Below are 15,480 nucleotides of genomic sequence, written 5' to 3'. Positions count from 1 at the left end.
ACTGGTTACCCTACAATTTTCCTACAGCAATGCTTGAACTGCATAGCAGTACCAGCATACACCCTATTGCTAGAACAGCAGCTGTGGCTTTACACTAGAGCAAACCAGAAAACAGCCCTTTTTTATTGCAATCCAAATCTGGTCCTGACGATGCTAATGGACATGGATGCAGCACTTGGCTCACTAAGGAGGAAAGACAGGGACATCAGGAGGGAGAAACTGGAGAGATAAAACCAAGCTTTGCCGGTACATCTGCAGTGAGGAACCAAGCGATGCCCCACACAGCCCACTGACTGTGACAGCACAGGTAACAACTCACAGCCACTGTCAAAAAGCAGCCTGAAGATGTACATGCCCCCGTGCTGTTCCCAAGCTCAGCCCGGGGCTGCCTGGAAGGCCGAGCCACAGAACATCTCCGCTCTCCACAACCAGCTGGTGGAGAAGCTGGAGGATCAGCCAGGGCTGACGGGACAGCAGCAAAGTGCTCACCTGCATGGAGGATGCTCCGGCTGGGAGGTGGGGAACAGCAGCTCCACGCTTCCCCGCAGCGGGATGAGGAAACACTGAGCTGCAAGGTTGGAAAAGCTCCGGAGAGGCAGTTTGCAGTCTCACAGCTTCTCTGAGAGTAGACAGGCAGCCTTAGAAGGGTGGGAGGTGAGATCTCCCCTGCTGGGAAGGGAAAGTAGCTGGGGAGGAGCAAAAAGAGCCTGCAAAGGCAGTTTGTCCTAATTTCCTTTGGGCTCACTTCCCTCAGGGATTTCCCACGGTGAAATGGGAAGAGAAGAAAGCAAAAAAATACATGTAGCAACTGTGTTTCTTTGAGATCATTAGACCTGAGAGAGGGAAAGGGACTCAGAACAGTTTCTTAGGACACAGCAAGGCAGGTTTCTTCTTACAGAAAACTCAGGTGTTGCTTGTGCAGCAGCACTCTCTGCATGCTCTGTAAACAGGAGGTGGAAGAAAAATAAGTGCCTACTTTCTGCTCCATACAGGAATCTGAGCCATCAGCTTCCTAGAGTTGCCTTAGTCAGAAAAAAAAAAAAAAGGAGAAAGAAAAGGAAAAGGAAAGAAGGGAGAAGAAGAAGGGAGAAGAAGGGAGAAGAAGGGAGAAGAAGGGAGAAGAAGGGAGAAGAAGGGAGAAGAAGGGAGAAGAAGGGAGAATACCCAACCTTTTAAGCTGTGAACAGCTTTCCTGTTGCTCTGTACTCTCTTCCGTCATTTGTTCAGTGTTGCACATTCTCTAATTTACTAATATCCCTAAAATCGTGGGGTGTAACCATTCCAAGCATATTCCTACCAGGAGCCAGGGGAATTCAGTATTCCAGCCTTCAACTCCCTGTGCACACACGCATGCTCAGAACAGGGCAGGATCCTTTCAGAGCAGTGTTTTGCCTCTTTACTACCTAATTCACAACCTGCCATCCATCCCCTTCTAATAAATGCAGCTTGCACAAATACTGGATATATGGAAGGCCACTAAAGCATCACAAACATTGTGGGAAGCGCTCTCGTAACCTCAGTTCTTCTGAAAAACACTTAAAAATCCACTTCTTTTGCACCAACATTCCCTGCAGACAGAGTGATAGTCCAGGGATTAGAGCATCGGTGCTGGACTGTGTCAGCTCCAAATACACATTGATTACCAGGGAAGTCGGTCCACCCTTCAGGGCAAAGACTGTGGTTTCCCTCTTGGCAAGCTACTCCACAGTCTCCTTTCATACAACAGTAATTATGAAAAAGAGCAGTCACGACTGACAATATGCCAGTATTGGTTAAAAACCATAGAAAAAGTCATGGTGTGAGGCAACACCCAGAAGACAAACAACCCAGCTGTCTTTAAACCTTGCCAGTATGGATACAAACCTGGATAATTTGCAGCTGCACCAGCAGATTGTCACCTTCTAGCAACAGGTGAAGAGCAGAAGCCCCATGGTATCACACACACACTCACCTGGGGGTTCAGCAGCAGTACACAGAGTTGCTACCAGATTATTCCACTGCTTCTTTACCGGGTATTCTCATGCACTGGGGTGCAGCAAGTTTATTTCCCAAGAGTTCTTGCAGGCAAAGCTAAGGCATCTATCTCCTGCCTCTCCTCCCAAGAGAGACTATCAGGAAAGCTGGCAAAGAAATAATGGGATGCAATGCTAACAATACACTGATAATGTCTAGATTTTGATCTTTACAGTATTTTTCTCTGATAACGTCATTGCAGGGACACACATAGGCCTGGCTAACTAAAGTTCCAGCTGTATAAAGGGAAAAGTTAAACCCTCAGGCGACAGAAGTAAACAGAATGTGCTACTCATCTCGCATTCCACTAAAACATGAGCTGCTTCTCAAATCCGTAATTTGGACTAATGTAGGGCCCACTGCTATTATAATACAATGGCAAACATCTTATTTTTCGGAAGAGGAAAGCCACTGTGTGCCCAGTGCCCACAAGGGGACTCGGGTCACTCTCAGACTGAGCAAAGACTGCATCAACCTGGAAACAGATGCAGCAGTTCCACCTGGCATGTCACCTGCCCATCAAAAGCAGATGCCAGCTGGCCAGTGGCATCAGCTGTCTGGGGACCCACATCTTCAGAGATGGCTGGTCTCCTTAGATATTAATACCTATAGCACTTACCTCAGGCATTTGGCTTTAATTTTTTTTTCTGGTTTTTTTGGGGGGGAGGGTGGGGTACAACATACATAGCATTAAAACTCTTCACTGCAGCAGGGCTTCTGTTTCAAAGGCATTCAGAATGTGTCTCCTTACAAATATTTGTTTTTCAGTAAATCTTTTTGCTACTTTCCCTATCTTTACCTTGCAACTTAACATGCATTTCTACCAAGACATCTCATTGATCTTAACAGTCTTTGCCAACCAAAACGGTTCTATGACGTGAGGCTCGGTGCTCTCAGTCTCCTGCTGTGCCGTTTCCAGCTGTCCTACGCATTTATCACCCTCCCAAAGCCAGCGTGGCTAGAATTCCGATAAGTGCTGGATTTATTGCATCTCCCCGCTGACTCGGTGCTCCATGCAGAGTTCCTGTTTGGTTCAGCCAGGCTGACCTAACACATTCTTAGGGATCACAGCTGGAGAGAATTTGAAGGAGGTCCCTACTTCTCATCTAACTCGAGGAAGCCTCAACTTATGCTTTTAGCAAACCACAGCTCTCAACTTCTTACAGGGGCATTAACAGTGATTTGAAAGCCAAGGATTTTAAGAAACAGTTTTTACCCTTTTAAAATCTTTCATTTCCAGCACAAAAAATGACTGCTAACATACAGCAGTTCTTTCTATCAGTCACTGTTTTTTAAAGGTATGCAACACGTACCTAGAATGAAAGCAAGGCATGTCTGATAAGCAATTGATGAATATTTGAACAGTTTTTGCTTTGCTACAATTCTGTGTTACGCTTATTCTAATGACTGTTATTAGAACACCACAAAATAAAGGTGACAGCTGCCCTTGGAGCGCTGTCTAGTAAAGAGCCCACTGGTGAATGAACAAGGTTGTAGATTGTTTCATTTCTCCTGGAACATCAGATGCCGCAGCTCATGCTCATTTGTATTCTGCCTTTCTTCCAGCGATGATGAAGGGTGTGGAGCATCTCCCGTATGACGAAAGGCTGAGGGAGCTGGGGCTCTTTAGCTTGGAGGAGACTGAGGGGTGACCTCATGTTTACAGATATATAAAAGGTGAGTGTCACGAGGATGGAGCCAGGCTCTTGTTGGTGACAACCAATGATAGGATAAGGGGTAATGGGTTCAAACAGGAACACAAGAGGTTCCACTTAAATATGAGAAGAAACTTCTTCTCAGTTAAGGGTGGAACACAGGAACAGGCTGACCAGGGAGGCTGTGGAGTCTCCTACTCTGGAGACATTCAAAACCCTCCTGGACACATTCCCATGTAATCTCATCTAGATGTTCCTGCTCCAGCAGGTGAATTGGACTAGAAGATCTTTCGAGGTCCCTTCCAATTCCTAACATTCTGTGAAGAACTGCACACGGAAGGATCGTGCATCCACAACATTGACTTCAACCAGAGCAGCTTGGACTTGTATCTAAATGTATGGGACTGATACAGGTGCTTGTTAGCCCACAAGGACATTAGGTGTAAGCAGCGCTCGGAGAACCTTGGTTCTGCTATTCAGTTTTCCATGTATCTTACAAACAGCAATTCAGATAGATTGTCCTTTTTTATTGTTGGTTTGGTTTGATGGATGTTTGGTTTTGTTTGTTTTATTTGAATCTTGTATACCACAATGATGAAGACTAGGAAAATACCTGCAGAGAAGATCATTCTCCTGATGGATTGTGATGAACCCTCCTGCACACCAGGCCTATTCAATGAGGAGCAGAAAACAAGGAGGATGCAGGCAAGTACAGGGCAGGTAGCTTCACCCATCGCTGGGAAGATTACAGAACAAATCCTCCTCAAAGCCACATCCAGGCCCATGAGGGATAAGGGGACCGTAACAGCCACCACTACATCATCAGCCCCATCTGGTCACCTTCTACGATGTGCTCTGTGGATAAGGAGACAGCAGTGGATGTTTACACTGATCCAAAGCAAAACCACACGTGGAGTGGATGGACAACCTACAATGTGGGTGAAAAACAGGGTGGACTGCTGTGCTCAGACTTTAGTAGTCAACAGTTTGAAATCTAGCAGGTAGCCATCTGCAAGTGGAGTACCTCAGGGGCTAGTATTGGAGACTTAGTTTTATGGCTAACCCACCTGGCTGGTAGGACAGAAAGCAGCCAAGTTTGCAGATGACACCAAACTGAGTGATGGTGGACAACAGAAGTGGGACAACCCAAAACAGGGGAGGAGAGAACTCCCATTCAGTGGAATATTGACTGGCTGGAGTGATGCACTGATTGAAAATTTGTTAAGTTCATCAGTCCTGCACTTGAGAAATAAAAACCAAGGGACCTGGGGCTAACAGAGGACAAACAGAATAGGAGTCAGCACTGTGTCCCCTTGTAGCTAGGAAGCCCAAGCCCATATCAGGCTGCATAGCAAGAGCACGGCCAGCAGGTTTAGGGAAGTGATTTTCCTCCTGTATGAAACACTCGTAGGCCACATCTGGAGTAACACGTCCAGCTTTGGGCTCCTTGGTACAAAAACACAAGTTGACAAACCTGAAGCAAGTCCAGCAGAGAACCACCAAGAAAAAAGCTTGACCTGCTTTCAAAGTCAGACCTTCTTTGGCCATGAGGTTGACTCAGATGACCTCCAGAAGTCCTCTTGACCTAAATTACTCTATGATTCTAAAACTGAAATTAACAATGCAAGCTTCACAGTGTGGCTAACACACAGGCGTCTGCGTCACTTTTACCTTCAGCCCTCATTATCAAATAGTCCAGGCTGCACAAGTGTTCAGGTGCAGATCATCTGTCAAAAGCATAAACCAGGGGTGTCAAACTCATTTTCACCAGTGCCCACATCAACCTCACAGTTGCCTTCAAAGGGATGAATGTAATTTTAAGATTTGGCTGTGGGCCTTGTGTTTGCCATGTACATTGTACTCCTTTATCATTGACACTGTCTTGTAACACAAAGGACATACTGGTTTTCTCCTTGAAACGTAAACATGTATTCGCTTTCCCCTGTATCATTAAATTGTGTTCCTTCTGCATCAATCTTTCTCTTACCGGACATTTTGGGATTCGAATTGTTCCATCAAAGATAGTATGGTGTGCCACGTAAGTAAAAGACCAAGATATCCTTTAGGACCAGGTTAAATGTTAGTCAGGCCCTCTCATACGGGCTCACCTTTCCTTTGAACTCCCTTACCCATAAACAGTCCTCTTTCTCCTTCAATTCTCCTCCATCTATCCCAGTAACATTCTCCTTACTCCCCCATTGCCAGTTCCTTGTACAGCAACATTTTCCTTAACGCTGTTCCCAGGCATGAGCTTTCTCTTAATTCTTCCATGGTGGAATAAGGAGAATGTTCCTTTGGGTGTGGACATGCCTACTGATATTCTCCTTGTATCACCCCCCATTAAGAGTATTCTCCTTATTCCACCATCCCCCCCCCGGCCCGGGTAATCCTTGTCTGTCTGGTCTTTCAATGCCCAGGGCAGTTACTGGTGTCCCCATCGGTGTCACCTATTACTCTTCTCACACAGGCTCACTGCTCTCCTGTAGCTACAGCCGCAGCTCCAGCCATTTCCTGCTCCTGCAGCACAACACGTGTTGCACATGATGCATGTGTGACCAGCGCTGGCAGCAGCTTGGAGACAAGGAGCTCAGCACTGCCACCAGGTAGAAACAAGGTGCTGGGCCGTGTGTTTGACACTCGTGGCATAAATCCTAAAAGTAATGGTACTGGAGTTCAGGAGTGACGTTTGTCTCTATGGAAGTAAAACCACCCAAGTCCAGGCCCTGTTTCTGAAGAAAAAGCTTGAAACCACAAGGTTTGGAAAAGATACACAACTCAAGTCCTGGCCATTTTTGGTTCCTCACAACAGCATTTTGTTGACCTTTTGTATCAGACACATGAAGAGAAACATGAGCAGTGGGCAGTATGCTTTGTAGAATATAGCATCAAGACACAAACCTTTCCAGATACATGAGCTAAGATTTTGTCTGTACTGAGATTTTTGTCCCCACAGCACAAGAGATATTTTCCTACAGCTGTAGCAGACATGTAAGAAAATTATTTCCTTAGTTTAACTTTGGCTTGCTTCTTCACATATGTTTTCATAAAAATTCAAACCCTCAAGGTCTAGAGACAGTATCACAGCTGTTTAGGTTTTTCAACCACTAACTACATTATCTACAGATTTTTCAAAAAGTTAACATTTATTCATAAGTTCATACTATCAGCAATCTTTTAAGAGGAATTATGCTCTTAAAAATAAGCTTAAACAATAAGAGGTGAAGCTAATAATGGTCTTCAGTTTATGAACACCTTACCGAAAGCAGATGAGACATCCATAACTAGAAAAACTGTGGCAATCTCTTTTCGACAGTGTTAATCAAGAGCCTCTCCATGTGATAACATGAAAAACAGCTACTAGAAGTGTGACCTTTTGCACATAATTTGCACATTTCTTTCTGTTCTCTCTCCTATGTCTGCTACAAGCAGAATGATTGACCACGGCATCATATAGCTGTTTGTTTCCATCTTGCGGTAACTAGTGCTACGGTGAACAATCTCCACCACACCTTCTACTCAGAGAAACAGGAACATTCAATGCAGCAGATTTACTAAAAGATCTCTTTTCCAGTTGATGGTAATTACATACAACAATGATTTTATCGCAACAGAGAATGTAGGAATGGTTAAGAGGATATGCTCAGTGGCTAACAGGATATGCCAACCATATTTTCCCTCCTTTGTCATGGATTCTAGGAGTCATGAAAATACAGAACACTGGGATTCTTTAAGAAGTCTTGTACTAGTCTACTTCTGGAACGATTAAACATCTGTGACAGATAAAGTCTATCCACTCCATTTAGGGAAACATTTATGTAGTATCCTCAGTTAAAGCTTAAAGGAAAGTAACATCTGTTTAAACCAGTTTATCAAAACTAAGGGTACAATGACTAGAAAAAAACATAACTGGAGGCAAAAAGAGGGTATGTCTAGCTATAGCATAGACTCCTTCATAAATAAGTAAACAAAAAATACTCTTAAGTTTGCTGGGGTGCCCCATTCAGCCACATGATTAACCACAGCTTGCTTTTGCTTTTAATACCATATTAGTCTTTAAGGAGCAGAACTAGAAGTCTGTGCCCAATTTGCACTCAAAATCTCCCCAAGACCCTGTATCTTCTGACCTCCATCTTAGTTCTTTTTCTTTCACACATCTTCCTCTTCCCAGCTAGCGGGCACAAATAAAACAAACTGATAAAGTCCGTTTACCTGAGCTGACTCTTTTTTTGGATGGATAACTCTGCCAGACAAATAAACTTCCAAATATTAGAGAACAAGAGAAGGGACACAGAACAGTCAAGACAGAACACTTTTGTTTTTGTCAATATTTCTTTAAATCCCAATCCAGCTCCTAGTAAGACTGGACACTACTTACAACACTCCTAGAACTGCAGAAGAATGGAAACACAATAGGGAGCGAGTGGAGAGGGGGACAAGACAGCCCAGGGGCTGGCTTCAGACATTCACATACACAAAGCCAGCATCCACTGGAGTCATTAAGGCCCAGATGCCCCACTAATAGGAACAAACCCAAACACAAAGGTAGCACATGAAATGTATTTACCTATTTAAACACAGGCAGCTGGTCAGGCTAGAATGGGGAAGGTAACTGCTAATTCCTTGTACTACAAGGAAGGAATGGAGTAAAAAAACCCAAGCCCACGGGCAGGTTTTTGCTTTGTGAACCTCTGTCTGTGCTGCTGGTTAACAGTGGTAAGTATAAAAAAATCAAAGAAAAATAATCTATTTATAGAACAAGTCAGTAGTCTGAGACATTTAGAAAAAAGTAAAAACAAGTCCTTCTTTAAAAATGGATTTACTAAAACAACTGTCACCCAGGATGACCCCAAGCCCTCTGGTCCTCTGGCAAAGCCAGGGGCAACTTCAGACAAGAACTGTTGCTGATTGTACACTGGTACACATCCAGCAAAGCCAGCAGGGAGGGGGATTTGCGCTGCGAACAGTATCTGCACACTGCTTGCTGGTATCGCTTGAGGCCATGCCCGTAGCCTGGTGATACTGGGAATAGTTGTGAGTGAAACTTTTCACAGAAGCACATGTCAGTGTAACCTCTGAGGTAAGTGGGCTGTCTTCTTTCCTTCCCATCCCTGGGTACAGATCACAGAAGCTGGTGCCCTGGCTGCTGTACCTCCTTTGCCAGCTCCACCCTGCGTGAGACAACTTTAATGTGCAGGAGTGCAGAATCCTACGCAAAGCCTAGAACAGGAGAGGGCACCCCTGTGGAAAGGGAAGCACTCTACTTTTCCCAAGCTCTGGTCTAGCTAGACATCTTCATCAACGTTTTCTGGCCCGCCTCAGGACAGGAAGATTAGCTGTTCTCGACTAAGGAAAAAATTTTGCCTAGTGGAGTAGAGTTGGGTTTCCTTTTTGGTGAACAGAACCTTTGCCAATTTCTGAGATCGTGAGCTCCTCTGCCCTTTAGCTACAATAGAGAAATTAAAAGAAATTCAACCACTTGCTCCCATCCTTTTAGTGTAGTGTTAGCTGCCTGGACGTGGCGGCAACTGAACTCTCCCAAGACATTGCTCTACTCCCTGGGTTGGCATGGGGAGGCAAAAGACAAGCTTCCAAAGTCACCTCCTTAGGGCAACATGGTAGGTCTAAAAGCTCCAGCCTACGCCCACCAATTCCAGGCCAGCTCCACTGTCAATGTGTACTTCTAACACCCTGAAGTGTCTAATCTAACAGCCTCGGGTTTGCTCAGTCTCTTAAGAGCAACAGCCACACTCAAAGATGGAAATACTCAAGTCAAGAAACACTGGCTGGAGCTCCTAATCAGGCGGTGTCTGCATAGATGAGTCGGTACCACTGTGCCTTGACGTCCCCGTTGTGTGAAGGAAGCCAGCTGTAAGGAAGGGACCAACTCTGCTGCAGGTCTGTACATCCTTGGAAGTGAAGCTCAGCGGCTACATTAGCTCCAAACCCTCTCTTTCTGTAGGGTTTCAGTGGTCCATTTCCCAACAAGTTCCAGGCATCGAGTAGTTGCTAACTCGTCTCCTTGAGATCTTCCATTGGTAGTTTGTAGCTCAATAAGAAAGGTGGTGGTGGTGCGTGAGCAGGACTACTTGGTCCCTGCATTGGCTTCTTTGCGCAGTTTATACAGATGTAATCCTCATTCTCAGCCATTTCCGGAGAGACACCAACACAGATTTGATGAAACCACTCATCACAGCCACCATCACACTGCACCCAGTCGACCTGCAAGAGATGAGAGCAGCAACACATCACACATTACCAAGACAGGCATGGCATCTATGAAGAAAATACCTTCTATTAAGCCCACTTGATATACCTAGAACACAAAAGTTTTTCAGCATAAATTAGTACCATACAGACTTCATTTTAACAAGCTGCTTCAAGTTTATTAAAAAAATAACACTGTTCCAACAAACCTTGACCCTCTTGCATCCAGCCATCACAAACACACACTGCTACTACTGAGGAAGGTGACACTCTGCTCTCCCCAAACGAAGGACAAGCATGCTAGAGCACATTTAAAACAGGAGCCTGCTCAGGGTCAGTTACTTCAGCAGAGATGAGAGTCTACAAATACAATTCCTAATTATATATATCCGCTTAGAATGCTTTATCAAATAGTTGCTTTTGCAACTTACAAATTACAGAAAGCAGGAGGACTTCAGCAGCTTTACTTTTCTGTCAGCTAGATACTGGGTACAGAGCTGGCCACCAAACACCAAAAGATTCACACAAACTTTAACTCCAAAGTGCCAGAACATTTAAGCTACAATATTTCAAACTTTGAGCTGAACTCACTGTAAGAACAATTTGGAAAAGGCATACAAAGTAAATTAAAATTTAGGAAGGAAAAAACTAGGAATTATTAGATTTCCATAATTCCTTGAGTAAATGTACACATTAATTTGAGTCAGTGGGCAGAAACTGAGATCTGCAGGATAAGGAACACATATTCTTAATTTTAATGGCACATACTGGTACAGGTATAAAAATCATTACTGCTGTAGTTCTGCTTTCACCTTAGAGGTGTATGTGAAGATGAAGATATATCAGAAAATAACAGTAGTGGCAACCTATCTAAAATGAAGAAACATTATCAGCTCAAGATTTTACTTCAGTTTCTAGGAAAACTCTTCCTGAACAAATTTTTATAAGTGACTAGGAATGGACACCAACAGCTGCAGTCATTACATTCCCATATCTGCTAGTTTTCGCTTATATGGTATTTACCTTTTGAATGTACAAAACCATGTCCAACCTTACAGAGAGACAGTCATTACATCAAAAGCTTTGATTATACAACAAGGAATTTTACTCAGTTTAATTTATGGAAGTTTGACAAATTTAGTACAACCTTCTTTATAATACAAACTTTCAGGCATTCTCCTCCCTCTTGCAATCTCAATGCCTGTAAAAATGTACTAATATAAACTAAATATCATCTGGGAAGTAAAGAGAACGGTGGTACAAAGACTGTATCTTCTTTTGAGTGACTGAGTGACTTCTAACCTTGGCATAAGTTTAAGGCTTCAAAAATAGTCTCAACTGGTCTTTTAAAGTGTTCAAATGAACACTTGAATTCCATGTTTCAATTCTGCAAAATAAGTTCTTGGCATTTGTATTTATTCCTACTCTCTTGTGCAAGCCAGTGCAGTATAGTGTCAATCCCAGTTATTACTGGAGCTTTTTTTTATTTCTTTCTCAAAAACAGGGAAAAAAAATCTGAAAAAAAACCCCACACCACCATCTTTTGATCATCAGTCGGTGTTAAAGGCTGATGATCAGGACAGGCAGTACTATAAAGAGAGGCAGATCAAGTTTGTTTTGTAATAATCCAGTCAGGTCCAAAATTACTGATTATTCATCTCCAACAAGTGGAACACTGCAGTTTGCAGATCGCTCAGCCTGCAGCACCACTGTCCACAGACTGTATGCAAGAAATACAGAAAATTCACTTCATTTAGGAACATCACACATCCCACTTTTGCTCAGAAAAACGTTGAACTCAGAAATGTTTCTTGCTGAGTCAAAGAATTAATCCTTTGAATCAGACAATCTGTGTTTCACATAGCCAGCAAAAAATTACACAGCCTGAAGAGGTTAAACTTTCCAACCAAGACTGAGTACTTCTCCCTAGATTCTAATCTTCCATCTTCTTCTTCTGTTTTAAAGTAGCTAAGAGAATAAGGAAGTTTTACAGTTTTATCTAATACTTCTGCGTACCTACCCAAGTACTCCTCAATCCTCTTTCATTTCCAATCATACCACTTTTGTTGCTCATGCTCTTCAATCTAACTATCAAACTGCACTGGGGTTTTTTGACTTTGCACAGAATTGCTTATGATGTAACAGAACTAAGCAAAAACTCACTTTGTCCTTGCAGGGCCTCTGGCAGTTTTGTGCAGCACATACAGCGTTCTCATCATCCGACTCCTCCGCTCCTGACCAGTCGTACTTAGAAGGAATATCTAGAACCTTCTTCTCTCTTTTTTTCTCTGCACTCTCCTTTGCTAGTTCCACCTTTGTGACAATTGCTTTCTCTCGCTTCTTCTTCCGCTCTTCTTCCTTAGCCAGTTTCTTTGCCAGCTTGTTTAGCTCCTTTGTTTTATCCATGGTGAGTTTTAGCTTCTTCTTCTTGGGTTTTTCCAGTTTTTTCAGATCTTTAGATTTTTGCTTCATATCTCCGAAGAACTGCTCTGCTCTCTCCAGCTTTCGTTTCCGCTTCCTCTCTGAAGAGTCTCTCCCTCTCATTTTCAGTGGTTTCTCATCCATGCTGTCATCCTTCACAGAAAGGGGAAAAAGAGATTTTTTTCAAATGCGAATCTCCATATAATGCAAAGCTGTGGTTTGAGAGGTGTACTTACCTCTACCGGTGCCCTGACATGGTATGAAGGAACCCATTCAACAACATAATGTTACAAATTCTAAACAAAAAGAGGCTCAATTTTATTTTCGCCATACTAGAAAAAAAATAATAAGTGGTATCAACTGTGTCAAAGTACAATGAATCAAAACTGTCCAGTGGAAAAAGTATATCATCAGCAAGGGTAAGGAGGCAGAAGAGCAATAAATACAAATCCCTTCTCACATTGCTTTTTAACAAAAGTTGAGAAGATTAATAATTTTTTAGATGCTCTTGCCTATTTTTCATCCTAGGTCAGTCTTGCCTGTAATTATTTTTGAGAAAAAGCAATTGCTATTCTGGAGATTAAGAAAGAGCAGTTGATGAATTCTTAAAATGTATCAATAACTCAAGCAAGAGAAGTAACGGATCCATTATGTGAATAGCTTCCAAACTGGCACACATTGCAAATATCCTGACATCATTAACAAATCTTAAATAGCAGATTCAGATCAGAAGTGAGGCTTAAAATTGGCAAATTGTCACTGCAGGTAGCATCCACAGTGACAAGTCCTATTTAGAGCTGAGACAGTCACATCTGTAGCTCCTTAGTACAAACAAGACTGAATCAGTTTTAGTTAATCCAGCTACATGTTTTAACCTTAATAATTATTAATAGATTAAGGACATACCACAAGCCATGAAAAGACTGTTTACTGTATATTATTTAATATAGCTGCTCCACCCAAGGGCAAATCCTCTGAAGACTATTTTGCAAAAGTCTAACTACTTCGCATTATATAGACATAGAAAGGCACTCAATTCAAAATTAGTAGTTCTGGTCAGACAAGTATTCACAAGGGTTAGCCAGAAAGTGTTGCAACACACACACACGCCCTCTTAACCCCAACATAAAGAAAAAAGCTGTGCTTAACTATTAATATAACAGTCTGGCATATGATTTATAAATTACTATTTGCTGGCATTCAAATTGTTCTTCAATCAATTCCATGCCAAAATCATTAGATTAAAAGTACATTAAGTTTATGCAGTGAAGTACTTGGGTCAAAACATGGTAAAGCAGGACTTTTTTGGAGGCAAGGTCTGCTTTATACTGCTGTCCTAGCTGACAGCAGTTTGGCTGCTCTTTGACTTAGACATGGTATGTGGATGGCACTCAGAAAATGAGACAAGTGATTAATATGCTCATTTAACCTCACTGTTCACAGCATGTAACCTTCCATCTTATATTACTGCACACTACCAAAAAGTCAAGGAAGAGCCATTTTCAAGATATTTCCTGTGCAGTTCAAGAACCCAAGAAGCAATCATAACTACACATGGTCAAACTGACCCTTAGCTTCAGCTGACAGATGATGAAGGATGGGTTCCAGTACAGCTCTCCAACACAAGAGTTCACCTCCTCTTCCAGCACATGTCCCTAACCCTCTGCATGAATGAGGATAAGTGATTTGGACTAGACCTCAGAATCAGCAGATAAACCTGCCTCATTCATTGCCAGCCAAGCAAAATGATCAGCACAACCTCTTTGAATGTACGAATAAAAAAATTGCTATGTCTGTGTTATTCTGAGGAAGAACAGGAATCTTATTACCTGTATTACCAAACCATGTTTTCTGAAAACAAACAGTTCTTTCCTCAGTAACAACAAAAGTTCACAACATACAAGTTACACAAGTGTAGACTTTCCATCTTCTGAAATGTTTCTTGTAATTCTTTTGCAGATCAGTTCTGATTCCAAGCATAATCAAGAACAGTGTTTCCTTCCCTAACCTTATATTTTCTAAAATAAGCTTTGCATATGGCACTGCCTTAGAAAACTGTTCTAAATATGGTTAATTGTGGAGGACCGTGCTATGGCATGAGTAATCAAGAACTGAATTTTTGGTTTTCTTATTCTGTTATTTTCTGGAATCTACTACTCCCTGGTTGAAATCCAAAAAAGTAACTAAACACTCAACTACTCCAGATTATATTTTTAAAAACAACACCGAAGTAAAATGGTGGGGTTTTTTTTCCATATCAGAATACTTCTTCAAGTTCCATACCTCCATGACGTGAAGGAACCTGTCCTCAGAGGGTGGATGAGTAGCCTGTAAAATCCGCCAGATGTGCTGGGTCTCATCCAGTGATACCTCTAGTAGATCTCCTATCATCATTAGATCTTCTAACTGAGCTTTCGCTCCAGGTGACAGCTCCAATACAGGCGGCTCCAAACTGCGAGGTACCAGTGGACTCTTCCGAGGCTGTTTCCTTGGAGTGCTAGAACCTTTCAGACAGGAGGTAAGTTGTATAAGGACAAAAGGAAGAGATCAAAACCAAAGGAAATTACATACTTTTTACAAGAGCAATCTAAGGAGGGAGACAATCGCAAGCAAAAAACATGGACACACGTTTATATTTCAGACATTAGGAAACTAAGTACAACGTAATTCTACTGTACCAGGAGTGTCAAACTCATTTTCACCAGGGGCCACATCAGCCTCACAGTTGCCTGGTAAGGGCCAAATGTAATTTCAGGACTGTATAGATGTAACTACTCCTACAGTTATACAGTCCTAAAATTACATTTGGCCCCTTGAAAGCAACTGCGAGGCTGATCTGGCCCCCGGTGAAAATAAGTTTGACACCCCTGTACTATGCCTTACAGACAACATATGCTCTACAACTAGCACAGGTAACAGAGCACTCGACCTCCTTACTTACTGCTCATGCCAGCTATCTGTTCGACTTTATCTCAATGTATATAAAAGCAAATACCTTGAGAGCAGCTTTTAGAAGCAGATGAATATGCATGCTCGGCACAGAATGAGGGAGCAGTCCACATGTGTGTTACCACCTCCTCTGATTTAACAGGGATTTCCTCATCACAGAACAGATTAGGCTCCAAGCTGCTAGAAGATTTTACACTGGCATTGTCCTGAAAAAGACCACAGAAAACATGCAACACCT

General features: G+C 42.6%; 1 protein-coding gene across 4 annotated transcripts in view; it reads right to left on the bottom strand.

Annotated features, from left to right (window-relative positions):
• Positions 1–6,541: 6,541 nt before the first annotated feature.
• KDM5A (lysine demethylase 5A) overlaps positions 6,542–15,480 on the bottom strand; it is a 50,399-nt gene continuing 41,460 nt past the window's right edge. For all 4 annotated transcript variants that reach the window (XM_080341506.1, XM_080341507.1, XM_080341509.1 and 1 more), the window contains 4 exons: positions 15,289–15,448; positions 14,577–14,797; positions 12,036–12,446; positions 6,542–9,887 (listed from right to left, as the gene is read on the bottom strand). In XM_080341506.1, coding sequence (XP_080197632.1) covers positions 9,675–9,887; positions 12,036–12,446; positions 14,577–14,797; positions 15,289–15,448 — 1,005 coding nt within the window. In that variant the 3' untranslated portion in view covers positions 6,542–9,674. The remainder of the gene's footprint in view (positions 9,888–12,035; positions 12,447–14,576; positions 14,798–15,288; positions 15,449–15,480) is intronic.

The sequence above is a fragment of the Nesoenas mayeri genome (genome assembly GCF_963082525.1).
Source record: "Nesoenas mayeri genome assembly, chromosome: 1".
Lineage (NCBI taxonomy): Eukaryota > Metazoa > Chordata > Aves > Columbiformes > Columbidae > Nesoenas > Nesoenas mayeri.
Note: the sequence above shows the minus strand (reverse complement) of the source record. Positions and strands in the feature narration are given on the sequence as shown.